Consider the following 24176-nt stretch of genomic DNA (forward strand, 5'->3'; position numbering starts at 1 on the left):
AGGGATCAGAGATCATCCGAGTCTCCAGGCTGACGAAGGAAGCCCGCGAGGGAAAATTCATGAGATTTCTGTACGAGGACACCCGCACACTTTATGATATCTTTCGAAGAGGCGTTAAAGAATCAAGTGAGTGACTGTGTGTGTGTGTGTGTGTGTGTGTGTGTGTGTAAGAGAATCACAGGGAAATAAAATAGAGATGATAAGATTAAGTCAGGAGCTAATCTTATATTTTCTATTTCTTTTTCCCAGTGGTTCTTTTGCATTTATATATATATATATATATATATATATATATATATATATATATATATATATATATATATATAAAATATAATTAATTTAGTCATCATTTAGTTGCGTTGATACTAATTCCCAATTATTAATTATCATTATTCAGTCATATTGCTAATCCCACACACCCTGACGGAATTAGTTGATGCTCAACTGTTTACTGTAAACAATTGGCAACTTCGTTACATCTTTAATTATATATTTCCTTTCCGTTTATTCTATTTGTTTGTTGACATGCAAGTTAAACTTTCTTAAATATAGTGACATAGAAAGGCAGTAAAATTGAAAGGAGCCGTTGATCAAACTTCATTTGAATTTATAAAGGTACGGAATTGAATTAAGCCTACAAATGTCTCATAAGTGAAAATGCAAAGTTTGAGAAGACTACAAAAAAAGGCCATAAACGTGAAATTCAAATGTGAGAGAAGAGATGTGTATCAAAATACAATGCAAAACATAAAAAAATGTTAAAGATATTTAACATTGGTCACGTGTAACATTTCCGTTATGTCAAAGTAGTTCCCAATAAATTATTACTCAGTGGAAAGGAACTAATAAAGGAAACCGTATTTTGTCATGATGTTCCTTACCTTGGTAGGCTATGCTAGTCAATGCAATAGGCCTAGGGTACTTTCAAGCATGTAAATCAGTAGAAATATCAAGGTTGATTATGTTTTTATAATGAATTTAACATATATTTGAGTTATTAAATCTTGGTCAACCACTTCTGGTCTCTGTCTAGCTTTAGATCGGGAATTTTAGTGTTGTTACCTATAATGGGCCATTGGGAGCCCCCCCCCCCCGTTTACTTTGATTTCATTGTTGTAACCCAGAAGGGGGCCATTTGGACCCCCCCCCACCCACCCAACTTTGATTTTAGAGTTGCAGCAATAAATCAAAAAGTGAAATACAGGGATGCTTACAAACCTGTACCTAAACGTACACATGGACATGAGCCTACTGGAACCCCAACCTAACCTGGCACAGGGTCCCATACATCATTGTGAAACAATAAACTATTGCTAGAGGAGGTTCTTGGGTTACGGATGAGATCCGTTCTTACGATGCGTCGTCAGTCAATTTTTGTCGTAATTTGGATTTTATATACATAGCATGCTGTAATGTAACCAATATGTTCAAAATACTTTTAAAAAGGAGAGCAAACAACCTCCATTTATAAAGTTCAAACTTCCAGCAAATGTTTTTTCATATTGAACAGGCTGAGATGTCTCTTTTTACAGTTTGTATATGAAAGATTTGTTTTAATGTTGATACTGTTCCTAAAATATTTTGTTTTAATTGGTCATTACTGCTCTTTTTAGTTTATTTATTACCTTACCTCAGTGGCCTATTCTTCCCTGTTGGAGCCCTTGGGATTATAGCATCCTGCTTCTTCAACTAGGGTTGTAGCTTAGCTTGCAATAATTGTAATACAGTAATACATTTACCTGTATATACTCTATAGAGCAGAGTTCTTACATTAAGTACAGTACAGTACTATTAGATAATAAGTATTACGATTCCGTACCATTATTCCCCATTTTTGTTTTGTTGCACTATGCCTACTTTGTTCCATGGTAGTGGTTTTTGTGTTTTTGGATACACTGCCATGAGAAGTCTCTCTCATGCTTTCCAGAAATGATACACAACAATAAAAGGCACAAAAATATATAAAAAAAAAAATAGTAAACAAAGATGGTGAAATAATGCTAAATTGACATGTAACATAGCCTACTACTCTGCAGCCAGGCGACGATGTTTGCTGCTCTCCAAATTGGCAAGTAGTTTGACGTATTAATGATTCAAACATCGTAACTTGAAATTGAGTTACGATGATATTGTTAAGTACCTTATGGGAGCCTATTTGTAATGGCGAATCGTCGTAACTTGAGATTGTCTTAACCTGAGGACCTCCTTTATTTTGGATGTATGCTGTACTTTATTCTTTTCTGTCTAGGGGTTATTGCCTCTCGATATCCCTGCAACGTAACCTGATCCTGCAACGAAGGTTTTGCATTATAACGCCATCGTTACAGCATTGTACTCTTGAATTTCAGTGGGAACCCTTGACATGGCAATTTATGTCACAGTTCATCAAAATATCACAATTAAAAACCTGTGAGAGAAAGCATATTTGACATTTAAAGCACTTCTTCAGTAATAGCTGCTTTGAGACTACAGTACTGTATACTGTATACAGTACAGTACCTTCAAATATGGGGTATGTCACATAGGTGACAACACGTTTTTCAAAGATAATGTTTTCCCTTAAGAATTTTAATGTAACCATTACATCTCCCATCAACTTAGTTGTGGTCTATTGGAAAATGCCACATAGCTTTTAGTAGGTCAGGTATTCCATCATAAAAGTTATTACTAAAATCAGTGATCTTTTAGAAATGTTGTAGCTTAATGCAGTTCTTACTGAATTAGTAACAATATTTTACAGACTGGTCTTTGCATGACTAACTTATGATTAAGGAATTATGGAATTTATTTTTCACATCATGAAAAGTGGGTTTAGTTTGAAAATATTGGAAACTGATAAATCATACGTATACAGTATTGTTCCTAAGATGACATCATGAGGTAGATGAAGGAAGGTATCGGAAAATATGAGATTGTTCATACATTACATTCACTTAGGATTTCAAAAAAGACCAAAAATTGACAATGAAAATCATTTGAAGTATTAACAGACAACAAAAAATTTACAAACTCTTATTACATGAAGATAATACTATACAAGTATCAGAATGCTTACTAACTTTACCCTCTTGCTTTATAAGAAAAAATTTATATTACCTCACAAAATTTAATCGTTTAATTTCTTTACAGATAACGGTCCATGTTTAGGATCTCGTGAGGGACCAGGAAAACCGTACACATGGTTACATTATAACGAAGCCCTTTTGAGAGCCAAGAACTTTGGAGCTGGCCTTGTAGCGTCGGACCTTAAACCTGGCCCTGAAACCTTTGTTGGCATCTATAGCCAGAATTGCCCAGAATGGATATTAACAGAACAGGGATTGTATTGCCAGTCAATGGTCATTGTCCCTCTTTACGACACTCTGGGACCAGAAGCCTGCAATTTCATCATAAACCAAGGTAAGCATTTAAGCTCTTGAAGTGTCTTATTATTTTAGGGATCTTAACCTGATGTAAGAAGGGTACAGTGAAGAAAAATATGTATAACTGTATGTTGGATGTCTCAATTTTGAACCATATTTTATTTATAATACAACATTCAGTTTTGCTGTACAAAAGAAGTTTTCCGCTTATTCATTGTTCTATCATTTCCTTTCCACAGCTTCTATTACAACAGTGGTTTGCCAAGATGACAGAAAGATGAGCCAGTTACTTCAGTCACCTCCTAAGTGTCTCAAGTTACTTATAGCCATTAAGGATGTCACCCCAGAGACAGCAGAAAGAGCAAGAGCACTTGGAATTACAATAAAATTCTTCGAGGAGATTGAATCTCTAGGGGCAGCAAGTGATATTCCTGAGTTGGTATGTATTTCTTACTGAGGTTGTTTTATTTTGTTCTTCCCTTGACCCTTAGACAGTTATTGATTCTAAACACTTACCTAGGAAATTGATCATCCTATCATAATAATAACATTCCACATATTTAAGCCCTCTAGAGACTACATTTGAAAAAGAACATTGCACTGTTCATTGTAAATAGCAAAGCTGCCCACCTTTACTTTATTTCCCAGTTTCCGATGCATATTTTTATAAGAAATGTGTCAGGTCTTGTGAAATCACTTTGCTCTACTGTAAGAGATAGTAGGTTGGCCTGGGCACCAGCCACCCTTTGAGATACTACCGCTAGAGAGTTATGGGGTCTTTTGACTGGCTAGACAGTAGTATATTGGATCCTTCTCTCTGGTTACGGTTCATTTTCCTTTTGCCTACACACACACACACACACACACACACACACCGAATAGTCTAGCATATTGTCCTCTGCCTCATATCCCTGACAACACTAAGATTACCAAACAATTTTACTTACTGCACTGTAATTGTTCAGTGGCCACTTTCCTCTTTGTAAGGGTAGAAGAGACTCTTGAGCTATGGTAAGCAGCTCTTCTAGGAGAAGACACTCTAAAATCAAACCATTGTTCTCTAATCTTGGGTAGTGCCATAGCCTCTGTACCATGGTCTTCCACTGTCTTGGGTTAGAGTTCTCATGTTTGAGGGTGCACTTGGGCACACTATTCTATCTTAATTCTCTTCCTCTTGTTTTGTTAAACTTTTCATAGTTTATATAGGCGATATTTATTTTAATGTTGTTGCTCTTAAAATATTTTATTTTTTTCGTTTCCTTTCCTCACCGAGCTATTTTCCCTTTGTGTGCCCCTGGGCTTATAGCATCCTGCTTTTCCAACTTGGGTTGTAGCTTAGCAAATAATAATAATAATAATAATAATTGTGACTCAAATTTCAGAGTACCATGTCAGATACTTTTATGTATACTTAACAAAAAATTAACATAGTACTTGAACCAGAATAAGTAGGTACACAGGTATAGAAATACTGTGTTAAGGTGCTGTCACACTTGCGAAATTTTGACTTTTTATTTGATGGTGACTTTTCGTGTTTTGATGACTTGTTGGTGCAGTTGTCACGAATTTTGAAAATGTTACGGATCGAATTCAACCCTTCGATACCGTTGACTTTACCATTTGTTTAAATCTTGAGCACAAATTTCAAGTAATCGGAAGAAGCCTATGGGATCATAAGCATGATAGTTTCATGGAAACAGGTCTCAAAAGAAAAAAAAAAAAAAAGAAAAAATCACCATACGATTCGGGGAAAACTTTCCTGAATAGATGATTGAACTTTTCTTTTGTCAGTCTAATCCAATTCTTCATGGTTACCTCGTCTTCCCAGCTCAGTCCCTTCGCTAATCTATAATATATGCTTTCCTTTTCACATCGTGTTAACCAGAGCTAAACCCAGACTTATTTTTTTTCTTCTTATTCTATGCAACATCATCAAACACATACAAGCCCAATCCACAAGTACTTTGTGTTATTAGGCATAGTCACCGCTGAGATGGTTTGTTTATGCTTTGACGACCTCAACCAGACCATGAAGAAAAACGTGGGTGACAACCTGAATACGACTTGATGTCAACGACAAAATCAGAATAAGCCCACCCGAATTTCGCTTGTGTGACTGCGCCTTTACTGTTGAGAAAAACCAAGTTTCTGTAGGGAAACAGATTTGTAAATATACTGTAGTGTAGTGGTATTAAATTATACAATATTGTATCATGTACGGTACTTTACAATGTTCGTAATTTCACTGCAGGAATGGCCAGGTCATTGGTTAATGACAGGTAGTACTAAGGGGAAGCTCTGCCCACCCTCCTGTCATAGAATAGCCACTTTTGTCTTTGGTCTCAAGGGGTACAAATGTACTGTCACACTGCTCTTTTGATGGTCAGATCTTTATTTATATTTATTTGTGATTAAAAGTTTCATGCGAGGGAGTTACTGTAAGCAGCGCCCCCCCCTCCCCCCCTCCTTTGGAGTGTTCTACCTCTTTCGATCAAGAAGAGGATAATTCGGACCATAACTCGCAGATTTTGGGTCCATTGACTGCCAGACAGTACTACATTGGGTCCCTCTCTCTGATTACGGCTAATTTTTTCTTTGCTATGTACATGCATTGAATATTCTAGCCTATTTTTCCCACATTCTCGTCTGTCCTCAAACACCTGACAGCCCTGAGATTATCAAACAATTCTTCTTTTATAGTTTATTCATTTCCATATTTCTTTTCCGCACAGGGCTATTTTTCCCTGTTGGAGCCCCTAGGCTCATAGCATCTTGCTTTTCCAAATAGGGTTATAGCTTAGCTTGTAGTAATAATAATAATAATAATAATAATAATAATAATAATAATAATAATAAGAGTAATAATAATAATAATAATATCCCGGCATCAGGACGGAATTACCCGATTCGTACCAAGTGTCACCTGTACTTGCCTGCCCGATAGTGAAAAAGGACTCTTCAGGTCGATTGTGAGACCATTATGGCAGATACTTTTGACATACTGACAATAGGTAACATTCCCTCAAGGAATCAAGTACCCACACCATCCAGGTAGAGTGGAAAGTGTTCGCCCACCTCTCTGGTCCCTTTCATGGGATTCTCTGGTGTGCCCCGCCCTCCCTCTTCAAAGTTGAATAGTGTCCCGTTCTGCCAGGTCTCGGGTAGATCCGGAGAAAGAGAGAGACTAAAATGGGGGGATGTAGAGAGAATGTGTATTTGTGGTCATAGTACTTTTCAGCTAATCCAGGACTTTCTTACCTGCAATTTGCGAAGAATCTTCTCGGTAGAGTTTGTCCCTCCTCAGAAGGCAGTGTTGCCTACCCTTGGACTTGGTTCCTTGGGTGGGATGGTTATAATCCTCAGGGCACAACTCCCACCTCCTGCTAACCTTAAAAGGGAATTTTATGGTCTTTCCCTCAAGCCTGTCTCTTCTTCCCTTGTCAAGAATTGGTGAAGTAGAGGCTCCTCGATGTTGCCTGGATCCCACCTTATGGAGGATTAGTCCATGCTTGAAGGAGGTTTCAAGCACTACTACTTATTCTGGAACTAAGATCCTGAGACGGTCCTCGTCCTCAGGGCACTGGCGCATAGTCCTTTTGCCTACTTGAGGAGGGCTTCCCAGGAGATTTTTCTTAAGACTGTCAAACTTTTCTACTTTGGCAAAAGAGTAGAAGTTTCAGGCTCTTCATTTTAAATTTTTGAGGGACTGTCGACTTTGTCATCTGACAGATTGTTATGAAGACCCACTACTAGTCTATCTCAAACACAAGTTTCGGAGCCAGTCCTGCCACTATGTGCAAGTTGGCACAGAAATGTCTGGTGTCACATTGGGGTACTGCAGTGCTATTTGAGGACGACTTAACACCTCACATGCGAGCATTACAGCCTTCTCATTTCCCCAGCAGGAGCCAGAAGGAAGTGTCCAAATGCTGTTCATTCTGACTTGGTGAGGCTGCCTGCTTACAGATGTGACTTTAGTCACTGGATACCTCTCCCATCTCAAGGAAGAACTAGCACTTTCGGTTTATATTTTGACATACTTTTAGCCAAAGGTTAGGTCTGAAGATGTAGGATCACATTTGCCTCTCTGTACCTAAAGACATTACCCACAGATCCTTCGACCCCTTTCCTTGGGGTCCTGAGGTGGCTACTCAGTAGTTCTGTAACACTCCCAGCTTCCTTACAGGATTTGGTATGCATCCTGCTAGGGTCACACATTTTGCATATGTTTCAAGGAGAGGTAGAATAACAGGCTCTTCTACCTCTTTCATGTTCCCCTCTCAAGGGGATGCACCAGCCGCAACTATCACATGCTGGTTGGACGTTTGATGCTGGTGAGTTACAGTACTGGGTACTTTTCTTGCAGACTGCATCTCCCAAAAAGTAACTTTCTACTCCTGGCAAGGGGGAGGATACATCGGTGTCTTACTGGACATTTCTTTCGATGTGCCTGGTTTGATACTGCCAAAGCCATCTTCTTGTCATGAAGATAGGTTTTCATGTCCTAGTATTGGCTTCCTTTTAAGCCAGTACGCACTGGCTAAGGCCCTAGCAGCGTCTAGATTTCTATAATTGGCTGTGTGAGGTTGTGTAAGCCACCTTCCTTGCTCCCTTACAAGACGAGGAAGGACGAACTGTCCAGTTTCGTTGTAGGGGGACTTGCTCCCACCAGTAATTGACTCTCTCTAATCTAAAGATTTGTGTAAGGGTAGGAACAAAACCCATTGTAAAAGTAATGTATTTCCTAGCTATACGAACCCGAGTAATTTGGATTAAATCCCCCCCCCCTCCTCAGCCCTAGCCTTAAAGACAAAAGAGGCTATTTCATGACAGGTGGTGGATCAGCGGTGCTTCCCCTTCGTGCTACCAACTTCCTTGCTTACAATACCATGGCTGCTCCAGGGCAGCTGAAGACATGATCCCTATTTTTATAAGACTGGGATTTGTAATGCTAGGAAAAATACAAATTTTAAAATTTGTTTATACAGGTACAGTACTTACATAATGGGGAATTAATTGTAGCATTTGTTGTCATTCACACTACAGTAGTCTTAATAACATAGTTTATTTTAATTAATCCTCAACTTTTCAGACATCAATATAATTTTATTTTGTTTGAACTAGGTGAATTAGAATAAAATTATTTTCCTTTGTGGAAACCAGAATAATTAGGGGGCATGGCTTGGAAGTTTAGATGGGAAGTCTCATTTGACTGGTAGTCATTCTGGAGTTCAAACTTTGCACGGTAAAGTTATTTTTTACAGTCTGGTCATGTTGTTTTCAGTACTTGATAAGCTGCTTATCAAGTTATGTATTTGTGGGCTCTGAGCCAATATGAAAAGCTGCTTATCAGATTGCTAGCTTCAAAAGTTTGGCAAGTGTTTGTGGATTGAGGTTGAAGATTGTAACGTGTATTTGATATTGGAGTGACTTTGCTCACAGCCATGAGCTCAAATGCAAAAAAAAAACTTGTTTATTTATTTGTAGTTTTTATTATTAAGTGAAAGTACAAAAGAATATATTTTGAAGGAAAATCATAAAAGTTGAAAGATAAATAAAAAAAGATTTCAAGACCAGAATTTAGGCCAAAGGCAAGACATTGATACCAGTGAGGGCACTCAATGTAGAAATAAATTAGGAAAATGCTGACAATTTTGAATATATTCAAAAGTATTCAACCATTTGTATTCTCCGTAAAACATACCATTCGCACATTTCAAAATTAATTACTGTACAGTAAATAGGTAAAAACAGAAAACTTAAATTTTTTAAATAATGGATTCCTGTATAATAAATTTCAAGTGTATTTTTACGTATATGATTTTGTTACTTGTCGAAAATCTTGACCCCAAAGTATTTTAGAAGTTTAGGAGATACTGATTTTTATTATTATTTTTTTCTTGCATAGTACTCTACCCTGTACATTGTAATGCTCATAGCATAACCATATAAATTTGTCAATATACTGATAAAGAAATTATAGCACTTTTATGGATCACATTTTTTGAAATATAAATTTGATATTTGGCTACCATTAATATATTACGGCAATTAATAACCATGCGTAACTAGTTCACCATACTGAAATTTATTTCAATGCAGGGTAGCCCATGAATGCTATAACCTAATTTAATTGAATTACTTAATGTAAAACTAGGAAAGTTTTGTGGGAAATAGTCTGTTCAGCATTTCCTTTAAAATCAATAAATCTAAATTATCTAACTAATATCTAGCATTAAAGATAATTTTATATTATGATAGCGCAGTAAATGAAATAAAGAACAAATTGTTATGCTTATGATGTATTGATTTTTCTTAACTTGTCCTGTATTAATTCTTTCAGCCTCCTCAACCAGAAGACTTGAGTACTATCTGTTACACATCAGGAACAACTGGTAATCCAAAGGGAGTGATGCTTACCCACGAAAATATTGTTGCCGACGTTTCTGCCACGCTCTTACAGCTCGCTGAACACAAACCACACAAGGTACTGTATGGATTTGTCAATTGTATTTATATCCTCCAATAAAGTAATTTCAATGCGTTATTATTTTGTAAGTAGCATCTATTTACATTTAAAATATTTGAATATTCATTCTAGGTCGTTTTTCTTTTCAGAGTGATGTTATGCTGTCATTTTTGCCACTTGCGCATATGCTGGAGAGATGTTGTGAGGTGTCAGTTTATATAGCTGGTGGTGCTGTAGGGTTCTTTAGTGGCGACATTCGTAATTTAGCAGATGACTATAAGGCCTTGAGGCCAACCATTACCCCGTCCGTCCCACGTCTCTTAAATCGCGTTTATGACAAAGTGACCACTGCTGTGAATGGTTCCGCAGTAAAGAAGCTAATGTTGAAAATGGCCGTCTCAAGCAAAAGATCAGATATAGAAAGGTATGGTAGCAATAGAATTTCTAATTTAGTATAATAAATTTGCAACTTTAGTACTTTACAGTAGTTTTTAGGTGATTATTTTCATTGGTGTTGGTAATTGAATTTTATTTCTCAGTATGAAGGTATATTCTTCATAGCATTTATTTGAAGGAAGTTTTGATTCATATACAGTACAGTGATACAGTAATGTATTTTAATAGATGCCTTTTTAAACTTAGTCTTTTGTCGATCTTTTTATATCGTTCAGTATACTTTACTTGAATGTTCAAATTGTAAGGCTTACATTAATTTAGAATACTTTATTATAAGAATTATATTGATGACCCAACAACAAAATACCTATATACTGAAAAAGCAAGTACTGTACAGCAGTCTTGAAAAAAAAAATGTTATATATAATAAAATTGAATCTCTGGAAATCATTTGAAAATATCTAGAAATGTTGTGCGCTTTATGTACTAAGTTGAAACATCATCACAGTGTAAAACGTGTCAAAGTTTTCTCTCTTGAGTCAAGGTGAAAGTAATTTGTATTGTAGTGTTTATTTGCAACAGCTAAACATGTTTGTAAAATACTATGTAATTTGTATTATTTCAGGGGCATTGTAAGAAGAAACACAATTTGGGACAAATTAGTGTTCAAGAAAGTGCAAGATGGAATGGGTGGTCGACTAAGATTATTGGTTGTGGGCTCAGCACCTCTAGCAGGAAACGTTCTCACTTTCATGAGAGTTGCTTTAGGATGTGTTGTAAGTATTAGCAGTACAGTAACTGTTGCATTCATACTCATTTAAAATCTTTTTATGATTTGAGGTGGTTTTCAACCTTCGTATTGGTGGTCTTGCATCAAACACATATGTAGCATATACTAATCAAGCTTTAGCATATATGGTACATTCCAAACAACTGCACAGTAGTCGTATACGGCAAAGCTACTGATGAAAGCTATAAAACTTCACCTTGAAACATGATATAATTCATTCATTCAAAGCTTCTTAACCAAAGCAGTAAGAATTTAATTCATGTCACCATTGCCTACGATGGAAGGATCTGTGTACTTCTGATAGTGAACATAAAGTAAAAGTGTCATCACTTTTTTCATGGTGTATTGTTTTACAAAGTAATTTCCCTCTAACCAGAATTATCTGCAACTGTGACTTAATGACAAAAATTTTATTCATAAATACATCAGTAGGTTTCACTATCTATTTTGCCATAAAACTACCCCAACTATTTTAGAGAATTTATGTGAACGTTCAGTATGGACGTACAGTAAACAATTTGTAGTGATGGATCATTTTGTAAAAATTTTTGACTTGATTTACCTGAAATTTGCTTTATACTGTAGGAAGTTTACAATAATATTCAATAAATACAGTATCCCTCATTGATTATCGGTGTTTCTTCTAACTTCACAGTGTAATGTATACTGTGTACAGGTCACATGCATAATTAATTGCATACGAAGCGATATATGAAATAGTGTAGGTTAACCCTTTTTCCCCCAAAGGACGTATTGGTACGTTTCACAAAAGCCATCCCTTTACTCCCATGGACGTACCGGTACGTCCTTGCACAAAAATGCTATAAAAATTTTTTTTTTCATATTTTTGATAATTTTTTGAGAAAATTCAGGCATTTTCCAAGAGAATGAGACCGTTCTGACCTCTCTATGACAAAAATTAAGGCTGTTTGAGCAATTTAAAAAAAATATACTGCAAAATGTAGGGAAAAAAATAACCCCCTGGGGGTTAAGGGTTGGAAATTTCCAAATAGCCTGGGGGTAAAAGGGTTAAGACTGACATTTTTGGGGGTATTTTATAAGATTCTTTTTCAGATTGTCGAAGGTTACGGTCAAACAGAATGTGGAGCTCCCGCAACACTAACCATCCAGGGTGACTACAGACCCGACCATGTGGGACCACCGATTGCATGCAATGCTATAAAACTCGTTGATGTTCCAGATATGGGTTATTTTGCTGCACAGGGTGAGTCAAAATAGGTCTCCTTAAAAGTACCTGAATTATATTTTCAACTTACTTCCCCATTATTTTAATCAACATAATGTTTAGCTTGCTGACAAACTGGTATACCTAACTTCCAAATGACAAAGATGCATTTATTTTTCTACAGGTCAGGGTGAAGTATGCATAAAAGGCTCAAATGTTTTCAAAGGATACTTCAAGGATCCTGAAAAGACTCGAGAAACTGTTGATGCCGGAGGCTGGCTTCACACTGGAGACATAGGACAGTGGCTTCCTGTAAGTTCTGAAATTTCTTTCATTGTATAATGTGAAAAAATTTGAATAAGGATAGTTTTGATAGTAGTAAGAAACTGGATGAAACCTCTGAATATAACCTAATTGAGGTATCACAATAAATGCTTTGTAAATATTTACCCTCATTTCCATCAATAGTGAAAAGTGAAGCTTAGAGGTATCTTCAAACCTTACATTTAACCCTTCAAGAACTAGTGTTTATCCTAGAGGTTTTCATTTCATTTATAAATTATTTGATTTACCTCAGTTGATCTGCAATTCCTAAAGATGGTTCAAAGGATTTGTTCTAACATAGTAGAGTAAATCAGTCTAATTTAGTAAATTAAATATTTTTGAAAAGTTTATAGCAATATAGAGGAAATTTTTTTTAAATTTGACTATTTTTCTTAAAGTAAAATGTGGCAATGCAAAAAAAAAAAAAAAAACATGCTTCAGTATATTGTTAGTGATGTATAATTAATAGAAACTGGGCCATGATGAATGGCATTTAAGTAATGTGCTAAATAAGTGTGCTTTGTTCCTGCACGTGCAAATTACGGTATACTTTCTCTTCAAGCGGCAGCAAGTTTGCATGGCCCTGTGTTTCAAACTTCCTGTTGTCAGTTTAGTGGTTAATATTTCTCTTTTTTACAGACTGGAACGTTAAAAATCATTGACCGTAAAAAGCACATCTTCAAGTTATCACAGGGAGAATATATTGCTCCTGAAAAGGTGGAAAATATTTATGTCAGATCGCCATATGTTGCTCAAGTGTTTGTCCATGGTGAAAGTTTGAAGGTCAGTAAGGGTTTTTAGTTCTGTATATGTAAATTATCTTTGCAGTTTGCATGATGTTCATAGTTTAATAAACTCACAAAATGTTCATTTAATATAGTTAATCACATGATTACTATATAATCGGATTCTTAATGCAGGAAACAATTTTATTTACTGGAATACTTTTTGCAGTCCTGTGTAGTTGCCATCATTGTACCGGACGTTGAAGCTGTGAAGGACTGGGCGAGAGAGCAGGAGATCCCAGGAACGTTATCAGTCCTCTGCGCTAACCCTCATGTAAAACAGCTTATTATGGATGATATAACAAACCTTGGTAAAGAAGCTGGATTGAAATCTTTCGAACAGGTAAGTTTGAGATTGCTTCATATTCAAGATATATTCAACCTTTTCTTTCTCGGGAATCAAAATGAGGGAGATATGTTATAATGAAATATTACAGTATTTTAAAAAGCTTATCTTTCCTATAGATAGCATAGTAATAAAGTGCCATATTACAGTATTTTAAAAAGTCTTATCTTTTCTACAGTAAATTGTTTTTGTTCACAATAACACTACCATGTTATAACATACTTGTATTATAAAATAGTTGCTAGAGGCTAGGTACTATTTCTGATTTTGTTTTAATCGCAAAACATTGCAAAAGTGTTATTTTTGTGAACATCTCTTGATGTTCATAGTGCTGCTCTTTTGAAGCTGTTATATTAACATTTATCCCCTAAAACTAAAATATTTTCTGTTTTCTTTCCTTCCAATATATTTAGACCTCTAGTAAAGTAATGAGACAATAAAATGGCTGGGGTAAGCCAACCCCAGTGGAGTTTGGCAATGATGTGGAATTATTTTTGTTCCCTAGCCTTTAAATGAGAAATAGTTTGGTGTCTTGTGATGCTTGTCAGTAGGAGAGAGAATAAGGGAAGAATTAATAACCAGCAAATTTTCATTAGCCTGTTCTTTGCTGTATTTTCACCATTTTATAGATTGTTTGTTAATGTAAGAACATGATTGGAGGGGAGTTGCCTTGTCCCCTCTCCCAAGGTTTTCTTATGGCAGGAGTGAAGTGTTTGTATGTATCATTTCCCCTGTGATTAGAGCCTACCACTTCCCATATTTATTGGAAATAGGGATTGGACGGACGAGAGTGCTACTCAATTTGAACTTTGCATTAGATATACAATTTCTTTTCCTGCTCATCAGCATTAAGCCATGGGTTTCGACTACTATGTTGTTATGGAAAAGTATGACCTATTTATGCCTTCCATTCCCTACCGTTCGATTCATTGAAGGGACGACTATCTACTTGAATGTTAGGCGATGGAGGGTTAGCCTTCTTAATATTTTTTGGTTTCAATCGAGTTAGCCTTATTCAAATCTTTATTTTTTCTATTTAAAGACAATAGGAGTTTAATTAGATATGCAATTCCCTTTTCCTATCTATTGGTTTTCTTTAGCCATGGAATTCGACTAGAGTGTAGTTAGCAAAAAGAGCAAATCTAAGCCCTTCAATGTCGAAGTTGGAGTGAAACAAGGATGCGTCCTGGCTCCTGTCATCTTCAACATCTTTCTAAAAGTAGTCACTCTTCTCAGCCATCAAATTCAGCATCTTGATGACGGTTTGAAAATTCAATTTTCACTTGGATGGTAGTCTTTTTAACCTTGGGCATCTGCAGGTAGAAACAAAAACCACAATAGCACATCTTGTAGAGCTCCCAATGTGCTGATGACTGCGTTTATCGTAGCCCACACTCCTGAGGCTCTCCAACACAGTCTTGAAAATCTCCTCCATCTATCAAGCAATGGGACTTATATTGATAAAACAGAAGTGATTGCTTAGTGAAATAATAGTAAACAGCCTTTAACATTCCAAATTAATGGAGGAAATACCAAACAAGTCAAATGTTTCATTTCTCTTGGCAGTGTGCTCTCCATGAAGCACAACATAAATGAAGAGATCATATCCCGAATCAACCAAGCATTAACAACCTTCGATCCAGAGTATTCGATAACAACAACCTAAAGATAGATACTAAAGTCTCTGCTTATGTGGCTGTATGCCTCTCCACCCTAATATATGGTGCAGAATCCTGGACTATATTGTCGCCACACAAAACCTATGGAAGCCTTCCATGTTAAATGCTCACAATGCATCCTTGGAATAACAGAGATAGATAAAAGTCTAGCATACAGAAATATTACAATGTGCCAAATCCATCAGAATAGAGGCCACACTAGCAAAAAGACATTCAAGATGTACTGGACATAATATACTGTACATATGCCAGAACACCGCCTCCCTAGTCAGGTCTTGTACGGACAGCTCTCTAATTCACGTAGAAACCTGGGAGCAAATGAAAAGATGTAAAGATGATATAAAGGCAACACTTAAGAAATGCAACATTAATCCAGACGATCTTGAAGTAAGTGCTTCCTACAGACCACTGTGGCGTTTGTTGTGCAGTGTCGAAGTAACAAGACTAAAAGATGAATGAAACCTAGCAAGACAGTAAAGCAGGGATCGAAGGCAAAATCATCCTATGGGAGGCCCCCACTGAACCCTAACTGGACCTGCCAGATGTGCAGTAGAGTCTGTGGTTCTAGGATTGGTCTGCACAGTCATACACAATGGTATCAGCAACAGCAACACCAATTTAATCATCATCACCATAGTTATTATTCAAGGAAGCAGGACTAATTTTATCATCATTACCATAGTTATTTAAGGAAGAATTAGTCGTCATCAACTCAATGGACAGCCATAGTAGTAGTAGTAAGACCTACTTATGGCCTCTTTCCCTTACTTAACTTCGATTCATTGTAAAGGCAACTATCTGCTTCATAGTTAAAAGAAGTTAGCCTTATCCAAGCCTCTTTTTCTTATATATAAAACCCAAGTGCTAATATTACAGATGAGTGAAATCAAAGTTAAATGCAGCCAAGGTGGGTGTAATAAACCAGCTATCATTTCAACTCTTCTGCATCTTGAGGCAAAGCTTGGAACCTTGTAAATTGCCCAATTTGCTTACAATGGATTCATTCTGCTTATCCATTGGTGGTAGGCTTAAGAGAAAGTACCATTTTTCTCCTTTCAATGTGGGAGAAAGGATTTGCCAAGATCTGGATTTCTCCGAGTATTTACCCAATAAGGAATGCCAAGAACTCATCTGCTTAGCAGCATTACATTTGTCAGTAAGAGGCTTTAGTAGGTGGGTTGTGGTGGACCAGGCTCCTTTGAAGTAATAGATTTTGAGTCTGACTTGAAGGGGGTCAATAGAGGAGATTTCATTCTTCCCAGGGAGGCAACCTTTGGGTGGTTCTCCTGGGTTTGGCAAGCTTGCTAGGTCAGCTTCAATTCAGGTTACCACTAGGTAAGTCACTGTTCCTCCTGGTTTCGATCAGCTTGCATCCATTGTGGATCCTCAGTTATTGCTAAGATAGCTGAGGCATCAATTTGGTCCTTCTTTGGGGATCCTGTCAAAGGGTCTACCATTTCTGAGAGTTCCTGCATTCTGCCTACTCCCTCTTCATCCCAGCCTGGGGATTTTCAGGGTCAGAAGAAATCTCCAGAGGGGGATCATAACTCTTGACCAGAATCGTCCGAGTTTGGTGTCGGGTGATAATTAGTGGGGCTGCTGCTTCTATGGATGTTGAAGAGGGAAATCTAGTGGGACTCCCTTGGTAATCTGGCATAATATATGCTTTTTTGCGTGAATCTAACATTTTGATGCAGGAGCTTTGATCTTCCATTCAATAATGTAAAATTCAAAGATATTGGTACATTTCCTCCACAACACCAATTCTATCTAGTCAAAACCCTGAGACTCGACTCCTTTGTCAGCAAAATGCTGAAAGAACAAGGCTTAGAAAAAAGTGAATTCCTAGAATTCCAGGACAGACTATTATGTGTAACGAAGAAAGACTTGCCAAAGTGAAGATTGATCATCAACTTATCTTTCTTTAACAAACACATCAGATGTGACACATTCAACATATATGCTTGCTAATTACTACATTGAGAGGCCTGGATTTGTGCTATAGATCTAAATGAGGTATATTCGCAAGTCACTATTGCTCCTCATTTCTGACCTTACCTTGGGTTTTGCCTTTGGAATAGTTTATGAAGGTTCAAAGTGATGCGTTTCGGCCTCAATATTTCCCCAAGGGTGTTCACAAGACTAACAAAGTCAGTGATCAAATTCCTTCATTGGCATAGAGTTCACATCTAAGCCTATTTGGAAGAATTTCTTGTCTGGGCAGAGATGCAAAAATTATGCCTCGGGTACACAAATCAAGTTTCCTGATCAAATTCACAAAATAATGAGTAGTTCCAATAGGGATACTGTATTCTAGTGGCTAGACCTGCATTGGAGTATGTCAAAAGCATCTCAGTAAAGAATTTTACATGTCTCTTCTCCAGATTGCAACTGTTAGTCTTAGGCCTTCTTTAGTTTGCTTCAATAATCAATCTAGTTTTGAAGAATAGGTTGAAAGATAATTTGGTGTGGATAAGAGCTGCTCAGAAATAGTTTTTATATAATCGATTCCACTTACCTAGTTGCTACTATAGAATTCTTAAGAGGGCATTTGGCGAGGACCAAGGCCTATGTCGGTCCCGTTGGTCCCTCCCTTGATATCAGTGATCCTTCATACAAATACATCCTGGTTGGGTTTGGGAAGTCAATTAGAGGACACCTATGTGATTGGGAAATGGTCCCTTCAGTTTACAGCATTTCAAGTGTTGGAACTGATGACAAGATTTCCGACGACAACCAAGCAGCAGTTTGTCATCTGAGGAGAGGGGGATCCTAATCAATAATTCTCAATGCAGTGATCCTCCCTTTCAGGAGAGGAATTTATCCCCCCCCCCACCACCTTTCAGGCTTTCTCAGACAACCCTGAACACAGTGGACCTTGAATCAGAGCTGCTTTCAAAAGATCCTAGAGATTATCCTGTTTGCAATGAAAGAGAACTGCAAGTACAAGTGTATGCTATAAATATAGCGCTGATTGTGGATTGTTTGGCTCTGTATTGGTTAAGGATCCCTTGAACCAAGCCTGGAACAGATGGTCCAGGATTTGTTTCCTCCGAGTGTGATTACGAAAGCTTTGAATATCCTCCTGATCTTCTCAGGGACAGCTGTGCTAGTAGAATGCTCGAGTCTCTGGTAAAACTATATAATTCCTCATTCCCTTAAGAGTTACTTACTCCAGAAAGCTATTTTGTTATAGCATTTGCCTTGGGAACAAGAGTCGGTGAACTAGCAGCATTATGAGTTGAACAGGAGTTTATCACCATCACTCCAGACAGTTTCCAAATTCTCACTCTGGGTTTCCTATTTTTGGCCAAAAACAAAGAACCAGCCTCTTCTGAAATGGCATCCTCTTTATATGGCAGCTTTACAACTGGGCTATGATAACCTTTAGGGTCTACCCTGCAATTATATTTGCAGTGATCCAAGTCTTCAGAAAGTAGTCAGTTTCAAAATAGCCAGACCAACAAGTCTTTTACATGGGCTAACCATATTCTATTTACTTCCCTTATCAAGAATGATATCCTTTGTACATATTTAAAACCCATGTGAGAAAAACTGCTTATCCATTGGCATTTTTATTTAATATGCAATTTCAGCACATTCTGAGCTTTATGGGTTGATCTGGGCACAGGGTGTTTATAAGGGCATTTGTTTGTGGCGCCTAAGAAGCAAAATCGGATAAAAGAGGAGAGGCCATCATGATAGGCCTTTAGCCTCTCTGGTTTTTCCCTTATAAGGCAAGTTCTTCTCACTCATACACATAAGAAGTGGATGTTTGTTTGGTTGTAGATCTCTGTCCTTAATGGTAAATGATTCTGTCCTTGCTCTAGTATTAGTCTTTGGAGTACAGTAACTGGTTCAATAGTCTGAACCGGTGGATCTTTCTTATACAAACTGAGTCCATAATTTGAAAGTTAAAACACTGGCCCTAGAGAAGGTTAGACCATATTTCTTTGGTATTTTATGTTGTGTAGAATTCTCTGTTCTGGGCTTTTACAGGATAAAAAGTCCTTGGAGACCATTGAGCATTTCCCTATTATAAGTTTTAACTTCATCAAAACCCTTAATTTAAGGAAAACAACCTGGACTTTAAATTTTCAAATCTTTGATTTGAGGCAGTTTGTTACCAAGAACTAGATTGCAGGTGACTTAAGGTATTAATTAAATTTATATGAAAATTATAAATGAAATAATTAAATTTATGTAAAAATTATAAATGATCTATGGAAGAGTCAGCCACATGAACATCAGGGGAGGTTCATAGAAATTAACAGAATTTTAACAATAGAATTTGTTATATCTATACTCACCAGATGTTCATATACATGCCCACCTTATTCCCCAACTAACTCGTGGGGACAAGGTTAGAGAATAGTTCTAACTTCAAACTTGAAAGACAAAAACGATATAGCTTGCCCTGGTCATGTTATTGCTATTAGCCACGAGAGTGTCTCATTATTTCACTAGTCCTAAGTATATTGGATGGAAAGAAAAAGGGACATTTTTTAGTTTAATGGGTAAGTGCCAATATTTATGAGTTTTGAGAGCCTAGCAATTTGTACATCAGGCGAGTATATAGGAATAACTAATTTTATCAATAAAATTCAGTTTCTTTCTAGCTTAAGACTTAATTATTGTAAACTTTCTTTACCAATATACTCTTATCTTTCAGGTTAAGGATATTTATCTTCATCCAGATCTTTTCAGTGTCCAAAATGGACTCTTGACCCCTACCCTGAAGTCTAAGCGGCCTCAGCTGAAAAGGTACTTTACTCCACAAATCGACGACATGTACGCTAAATTAGCGTAGACAGTCATTTGCTGTGCGCCGTAACGCACTTACAAGTGAGAAATTGACTATAAAATGTTCAGTGCTTGACCTGCGTGTGAAATGGACCTCATGGGATCTGTATGACTTGTGCCTCATAAACAATAGAAAACCACTTAGTGAGCATTGAGTGATTCATCTATTGTTTCTTTTTTCAGTATATTGTTCTATAGAATCTGATAACCGTAAGATTTACAGTAAATATATACAGATATCACTGAGAAAAATTTTGATTTATAATCAGAATGTGCAACATATATATCAGTATAGCAGCTGAAGAATTTTTTTTCTTTACAGCTTAATAGATGTTTCTGTAATACATTTATATACTATTTTTACCTAGAATTTGGTGATGGTTAGACTGGATTATGTTTTATAAGGAACATATATTTTTTTTCTTCTAAGTTTGATGGCCTTTGTTGTTTCTAGAGCTGGAAGCACCTTACTGGGTAACCTTATCTGGAAATAGTAGGAAAGCCTACAGACAAATTGGGGATCATTATTAGGGATAGATAATTCATACTAATGTATTATTAATACTCATATAACAAGACATTAAAGAAGTTATAAATGGAAATCTACGTTATAAGTTTTCATTCAATACAGTATTAAAAACATAAACCTTGGGGTCACAAAATTGATAAAACTTAATTATTCTGTCAAATCACAAGAAAAGGATACTTTGAATAGGAAGATAACTCTTGGTACCTGCTACTGAACGCATGGATTTATTCTACGGCAATTTCAACGAGGTGAAATGCCACAGAAATTACAATACCAAGAGAAAAAGATGGGAGAATTATCCAGTGTTATTTCTGGACAATACTGTACTTATGTTACGGTGGCTTTTAGCTAGGTTGTGTTCTAGTCATGACTGAGAGGCAGGATGTGAGGCTTCTTCCTAGAGCCTTAGGTGCTCAAGCTGCGGTTGTACAGAACTTTGACAAAAATACTTTGTGACGTCCACAGAGTTCTTGTGTAAAGTCTTCATAAAACTTTCTTCTTGAGAGGGTTACCAAAATGAGCACTTGTCAGTGTTAGGGGGCTGGGGTAATTATAAATGAAGTCATCCTAATGTAATTACTTGTAAATACATTGTTATGGATTATATTGGTCGAGTTTCTTTTGGTTGTGTTCATTTGTAAAATGAACGCAGTCTTGTTTGAGGAATAGAGAGGATTATCTGCGTAGGGAGTAAAGCACATGCTTGTTAAAAGTATCTCTTATGAAAGTTATACCATGTGATATATACAGAGTATGTTTAATTTCAATATAGATCCTGAAATGAATTTTAAATACTGTATAAAAGTTGTATGAAACAAAGTATGTCATTTCAGAATACAAGTATGTAAAATATATGTACTCTTTTTATATACTGACACATATGGCCTTGGTTAAAATGTTGTTGTTAGAAATTAAGTTGAAGCACACTAACATAGTCCGCTAAATTATTCAAGAAATATTCAGAGCTTCTGACATCTACCTTCCACACAATGTACTCATCAGTGACTAAACAAGTATCATATCATAGGAAATAATTTCTAATTTCTTGTATAGTGCTTTCATTTTGTATATTGTACAGGTCTAGTTAACTATGATATGGAGAACTCTGGTTTCCCTTTCAATGTTAACAAGTCTATTTAGATTTACAGTGCTATAGGTCTCAATGTACGATTGACTTTGTTGGTAAATTACATTCAATGTTGACAATGTTACCATTTCTGATTAATGCAGTGCTCTTTATAAAATATTTTCACAACTGCTTCCCTACTAGATTTTGAAACATGTATACAAACTAGGTTCACATAAATCCCTATCGATTAGTCTTACAACCAATATTCTTTACATTAATTTTTTTTGCAACCATTCAAGATATGTACAAAAAACTGCATATCTCCACTGTGTGCCTTCTGCATTCTGTGAAATTTTGCATAACATTTACAACTGGTTATTTGAGTATATACCTGAAGATTATAAAAAATGCCATACTGTAGGTGTCCAATGCATTATCCCCATAAACCACCTTAATTTCATAGGATGTGGATGAAAGTGCAGGAGATGTACATTTTTTGACAAGCCATCCATTCTGCTGATGATAAGTATTAAAATGACTCATTTTTATTGCATCACTGAGCACACCTCTCATCACATTACATGTAGGTTTGTATGTGTAAATTTCTAGATTTCAAGTATGTAAATAAAAATTCTAATGCTTCATATTGTTTTCAGATTCCTATTTCAAATCATCTTTGGTATTTGTTGAGTTTGCAAAATAGTTTACAGATGAAGAGCAGTTACCACAAACTAAGAATATGCTTACTTGGAAGTTGTACAGAATTTTAGAATTCTGGTAGTTAACATAAAGAATAAATTTGATAAATTTGACATAAGAAAATTTTTAAAAATCAATAAAAATTGTAATTTGTATTTTTCCAAACTTGAGTCCTTTAATAGGAGTATGCTTTCAGCAAATTTGGGACTTTGCTGCTATCAAAATTTATAGCAAGGTGACGGTAGTTACTGATGGGTGACGGGAAAGATCCGCCCACCCAGCAGACCACTGAGGAGCCACTTTGACCTTAACCTAGGACTGGTGGCGAAGGAAGAGTATCAAAGTACTCAGGTTTGTATACAGTAATTAGGAAAAATACTAGTTATTTTTAAAAAATTTTATTTGTTCCTAAATGAACACAAACCTTAGCCCTTGCAAGGGAAGGAGTTCCTATAACCAAACTGACTGGTTTACTTTCCTGGGAAATGTCAAAGCACTTAGGTCCTCTCAACCTTATAACCTTCTAAACATGAGGATGAGGCATGTGTTAGACTGGGTCAGAACAAGGAATTAGTCAAGGAACAACTTATATCAATGTGGAGGATATACTAAACAAAACAGAAAGTTGCTCAATCATGCGGTTTATACTACTCCTAGTGTCCAGTCCAGCAAATAAGTGCCTGAACCCCAAGAAAAGGGAAGAAAGAAGAGGTAAAAGGGCCAGTCAATCTTGCCTCTAATTTTAGACTTCTGCCACAACTACTACCTTAATGGAGATGTTTCTTGTCCCGGGAAGGAGTTAGGTTTGCTATATGATCTGTTGAGCAACTATCACCAGGCCAAAGATAAAGTATTCAGAGACCTATGGGTATACTCCTGTAGACCTGTGGATAACAGGCAGCAAAGGTTGTCTGTAATTAGCAGACTCCTCCCTTTAAGAACTGGACTACAAACAGCAAACTTGTGCGTTGACAAAGCCATGCACTCTTTCTTGAAACATTTCACTGGGGTCCCTGTCATCCAGGTAGACTCCATTGGTTTAATCGGTTGAGTACAGTATGTTGATCCAGAAGGTTGAGGGTCTGGGGAGGCAGGAACTTCTTCAATCAGGTAAAGAGTCGATGAATTCACGAGTGTGTAAGTACCTTGAAGAATGTAGGCTCCGTTTCATGGTTCTCTGGTTACACTGATCCAGAATCAGGAATTTGGATGAATGATGTCCAGGGGCTCCTCTTGTCACACAAGGGAAAAAGTTTTTATATGTAGTTTAGGAAGATCCTTCTTAGTGTACTGTAATCATGAACTGGACCGATAACAGAATTGGAGAGATACTCTGAAGACAAAGGGAGGACAGATTGAAGGTTTGACGCCTCAGAGGCCATGGTGCCCTTAGCTCCCGTGCTCTCAGGAAGGAGAAGCACTAAGCGATTTAGCTTTTGATAAAATGTAACAGCATGGCACTAGGCTTGTAGACAGATTGTGTGAAGGCCTGTTGTTGGTGAGAAGTCTGGCCAATGATCTTGTGTAAGCGATGAATGGCTTCTTGACTATCGCAAGATCATTTAGAGCAGTCCTATGAAGTTAGCTGCTTTAACTCAACACAAGGATGGGTAGTAGGAAGGTCTCAATGCGTGGCAAAGTCTTGTGTCGTTGACTGGTCTCACAGCATGGAATAAGTTATGTAGACCGATCTTCAAGCATAGGAAAATCTCATTCCTTTAGATGATGTGTTCACACTT

At 36.8% G+C, this 24176-nt stretch overlaps 2 protein-coding genes across 3 annotated transcripts in view; one reads left to right on the forward strand and one right to left on the reverse strand.

The window, feature by feature from the left end:
• The first annotated feature begins 5 nt into the window (after positions 1-5).
• On the forward strand, positions 6-22380 carry LOC137627879 (long-chain-fatty-acid--CoA ligase 6-like). 2 transcript variants are annotated; one of them, XM_068359312.1, is made up of 11 exons: positions 6-126; positions 3130-3399; positions 3602-3801; positions 9706-9849; positions 9981-10255; positions 10853-11003; positions 12092-12242; positions 12388-12515; positions 13167-13310; positions 13482-13655; positions 20010-22380. In XM_068359312.1, the coding sequence occupies exons 1-11, from the start codon at positions 60-62 to the stop codon at positions 20145-20147; spliced, it is 1842 nt and encodes a 613-aa protein (XP_068215413.1). In that variant the 5' UTR covers positions 6-59; the 3' UTR covers positions 20148-22380. The 2 variants fall into 2 exon arrangements, with proteins under 2 accessions (XP_068215413.1, XP_068215414.1); XM_068359313.1 differs by lacking the exon at positions 6-126 and adding an exon at positions 515-615.
• LOC137627880 (protein O-glucosyltransferase 2-like) overlaps positions 22116-24176 on the reverse strand; it is a 63448-nt gene continuing 61387 nt past the window's right edge. Inside the window, exon 11 of the mRNA XM_068359315.1 lies at positions 22116-22251. The gene's annotated coding sequence lies outside the window, so the exon portion shown is untranslated. The remainder of the gene's footprint in view (positions 22252-24176) is intronic.

The sequence above is a fragment of the Palaemon carinicauda genome, chromosome 35 (genome assembly GCF_036898095.1).
Source record: "Palaemon carinicauda isolate YSFRI2023 chromosome 35, ASM3689809v2, whole genome shotgun sequence".
In the NCBI taxonomy this organism is placed as follows: domain Eukaryota; kingdom Metazoa; phylum Arthropoda; class Malacostraca; order Decapoda; family Palaemonidae; genus Palaemon; species Palaemon carinicauda.

Bases quoted from the DNA above. Each gene is read 5' to 3' on its own strand.
- LOC137627879 (XM_068359312.1), top strand. From the start codon at position 60: ATGAGATTTCTGTACGAGGACACCCGCACACTTTATGATATCTTTCGA. The intron at 9,850-9,980 runs GTACTGTATGGA...TTTTCTTTTCAG, and splicing joins CTGAACACAAACCACACAAG to AGTGATGTTATGCTGTCATT. The intron at 11,004-12,091 runs GTAAGTATTAGC...ATTCTTTTTCAG, and splicing joins GAGTTGCTTTAGGATGTGTT to ATTGTCGAAGGTTACGGTCA.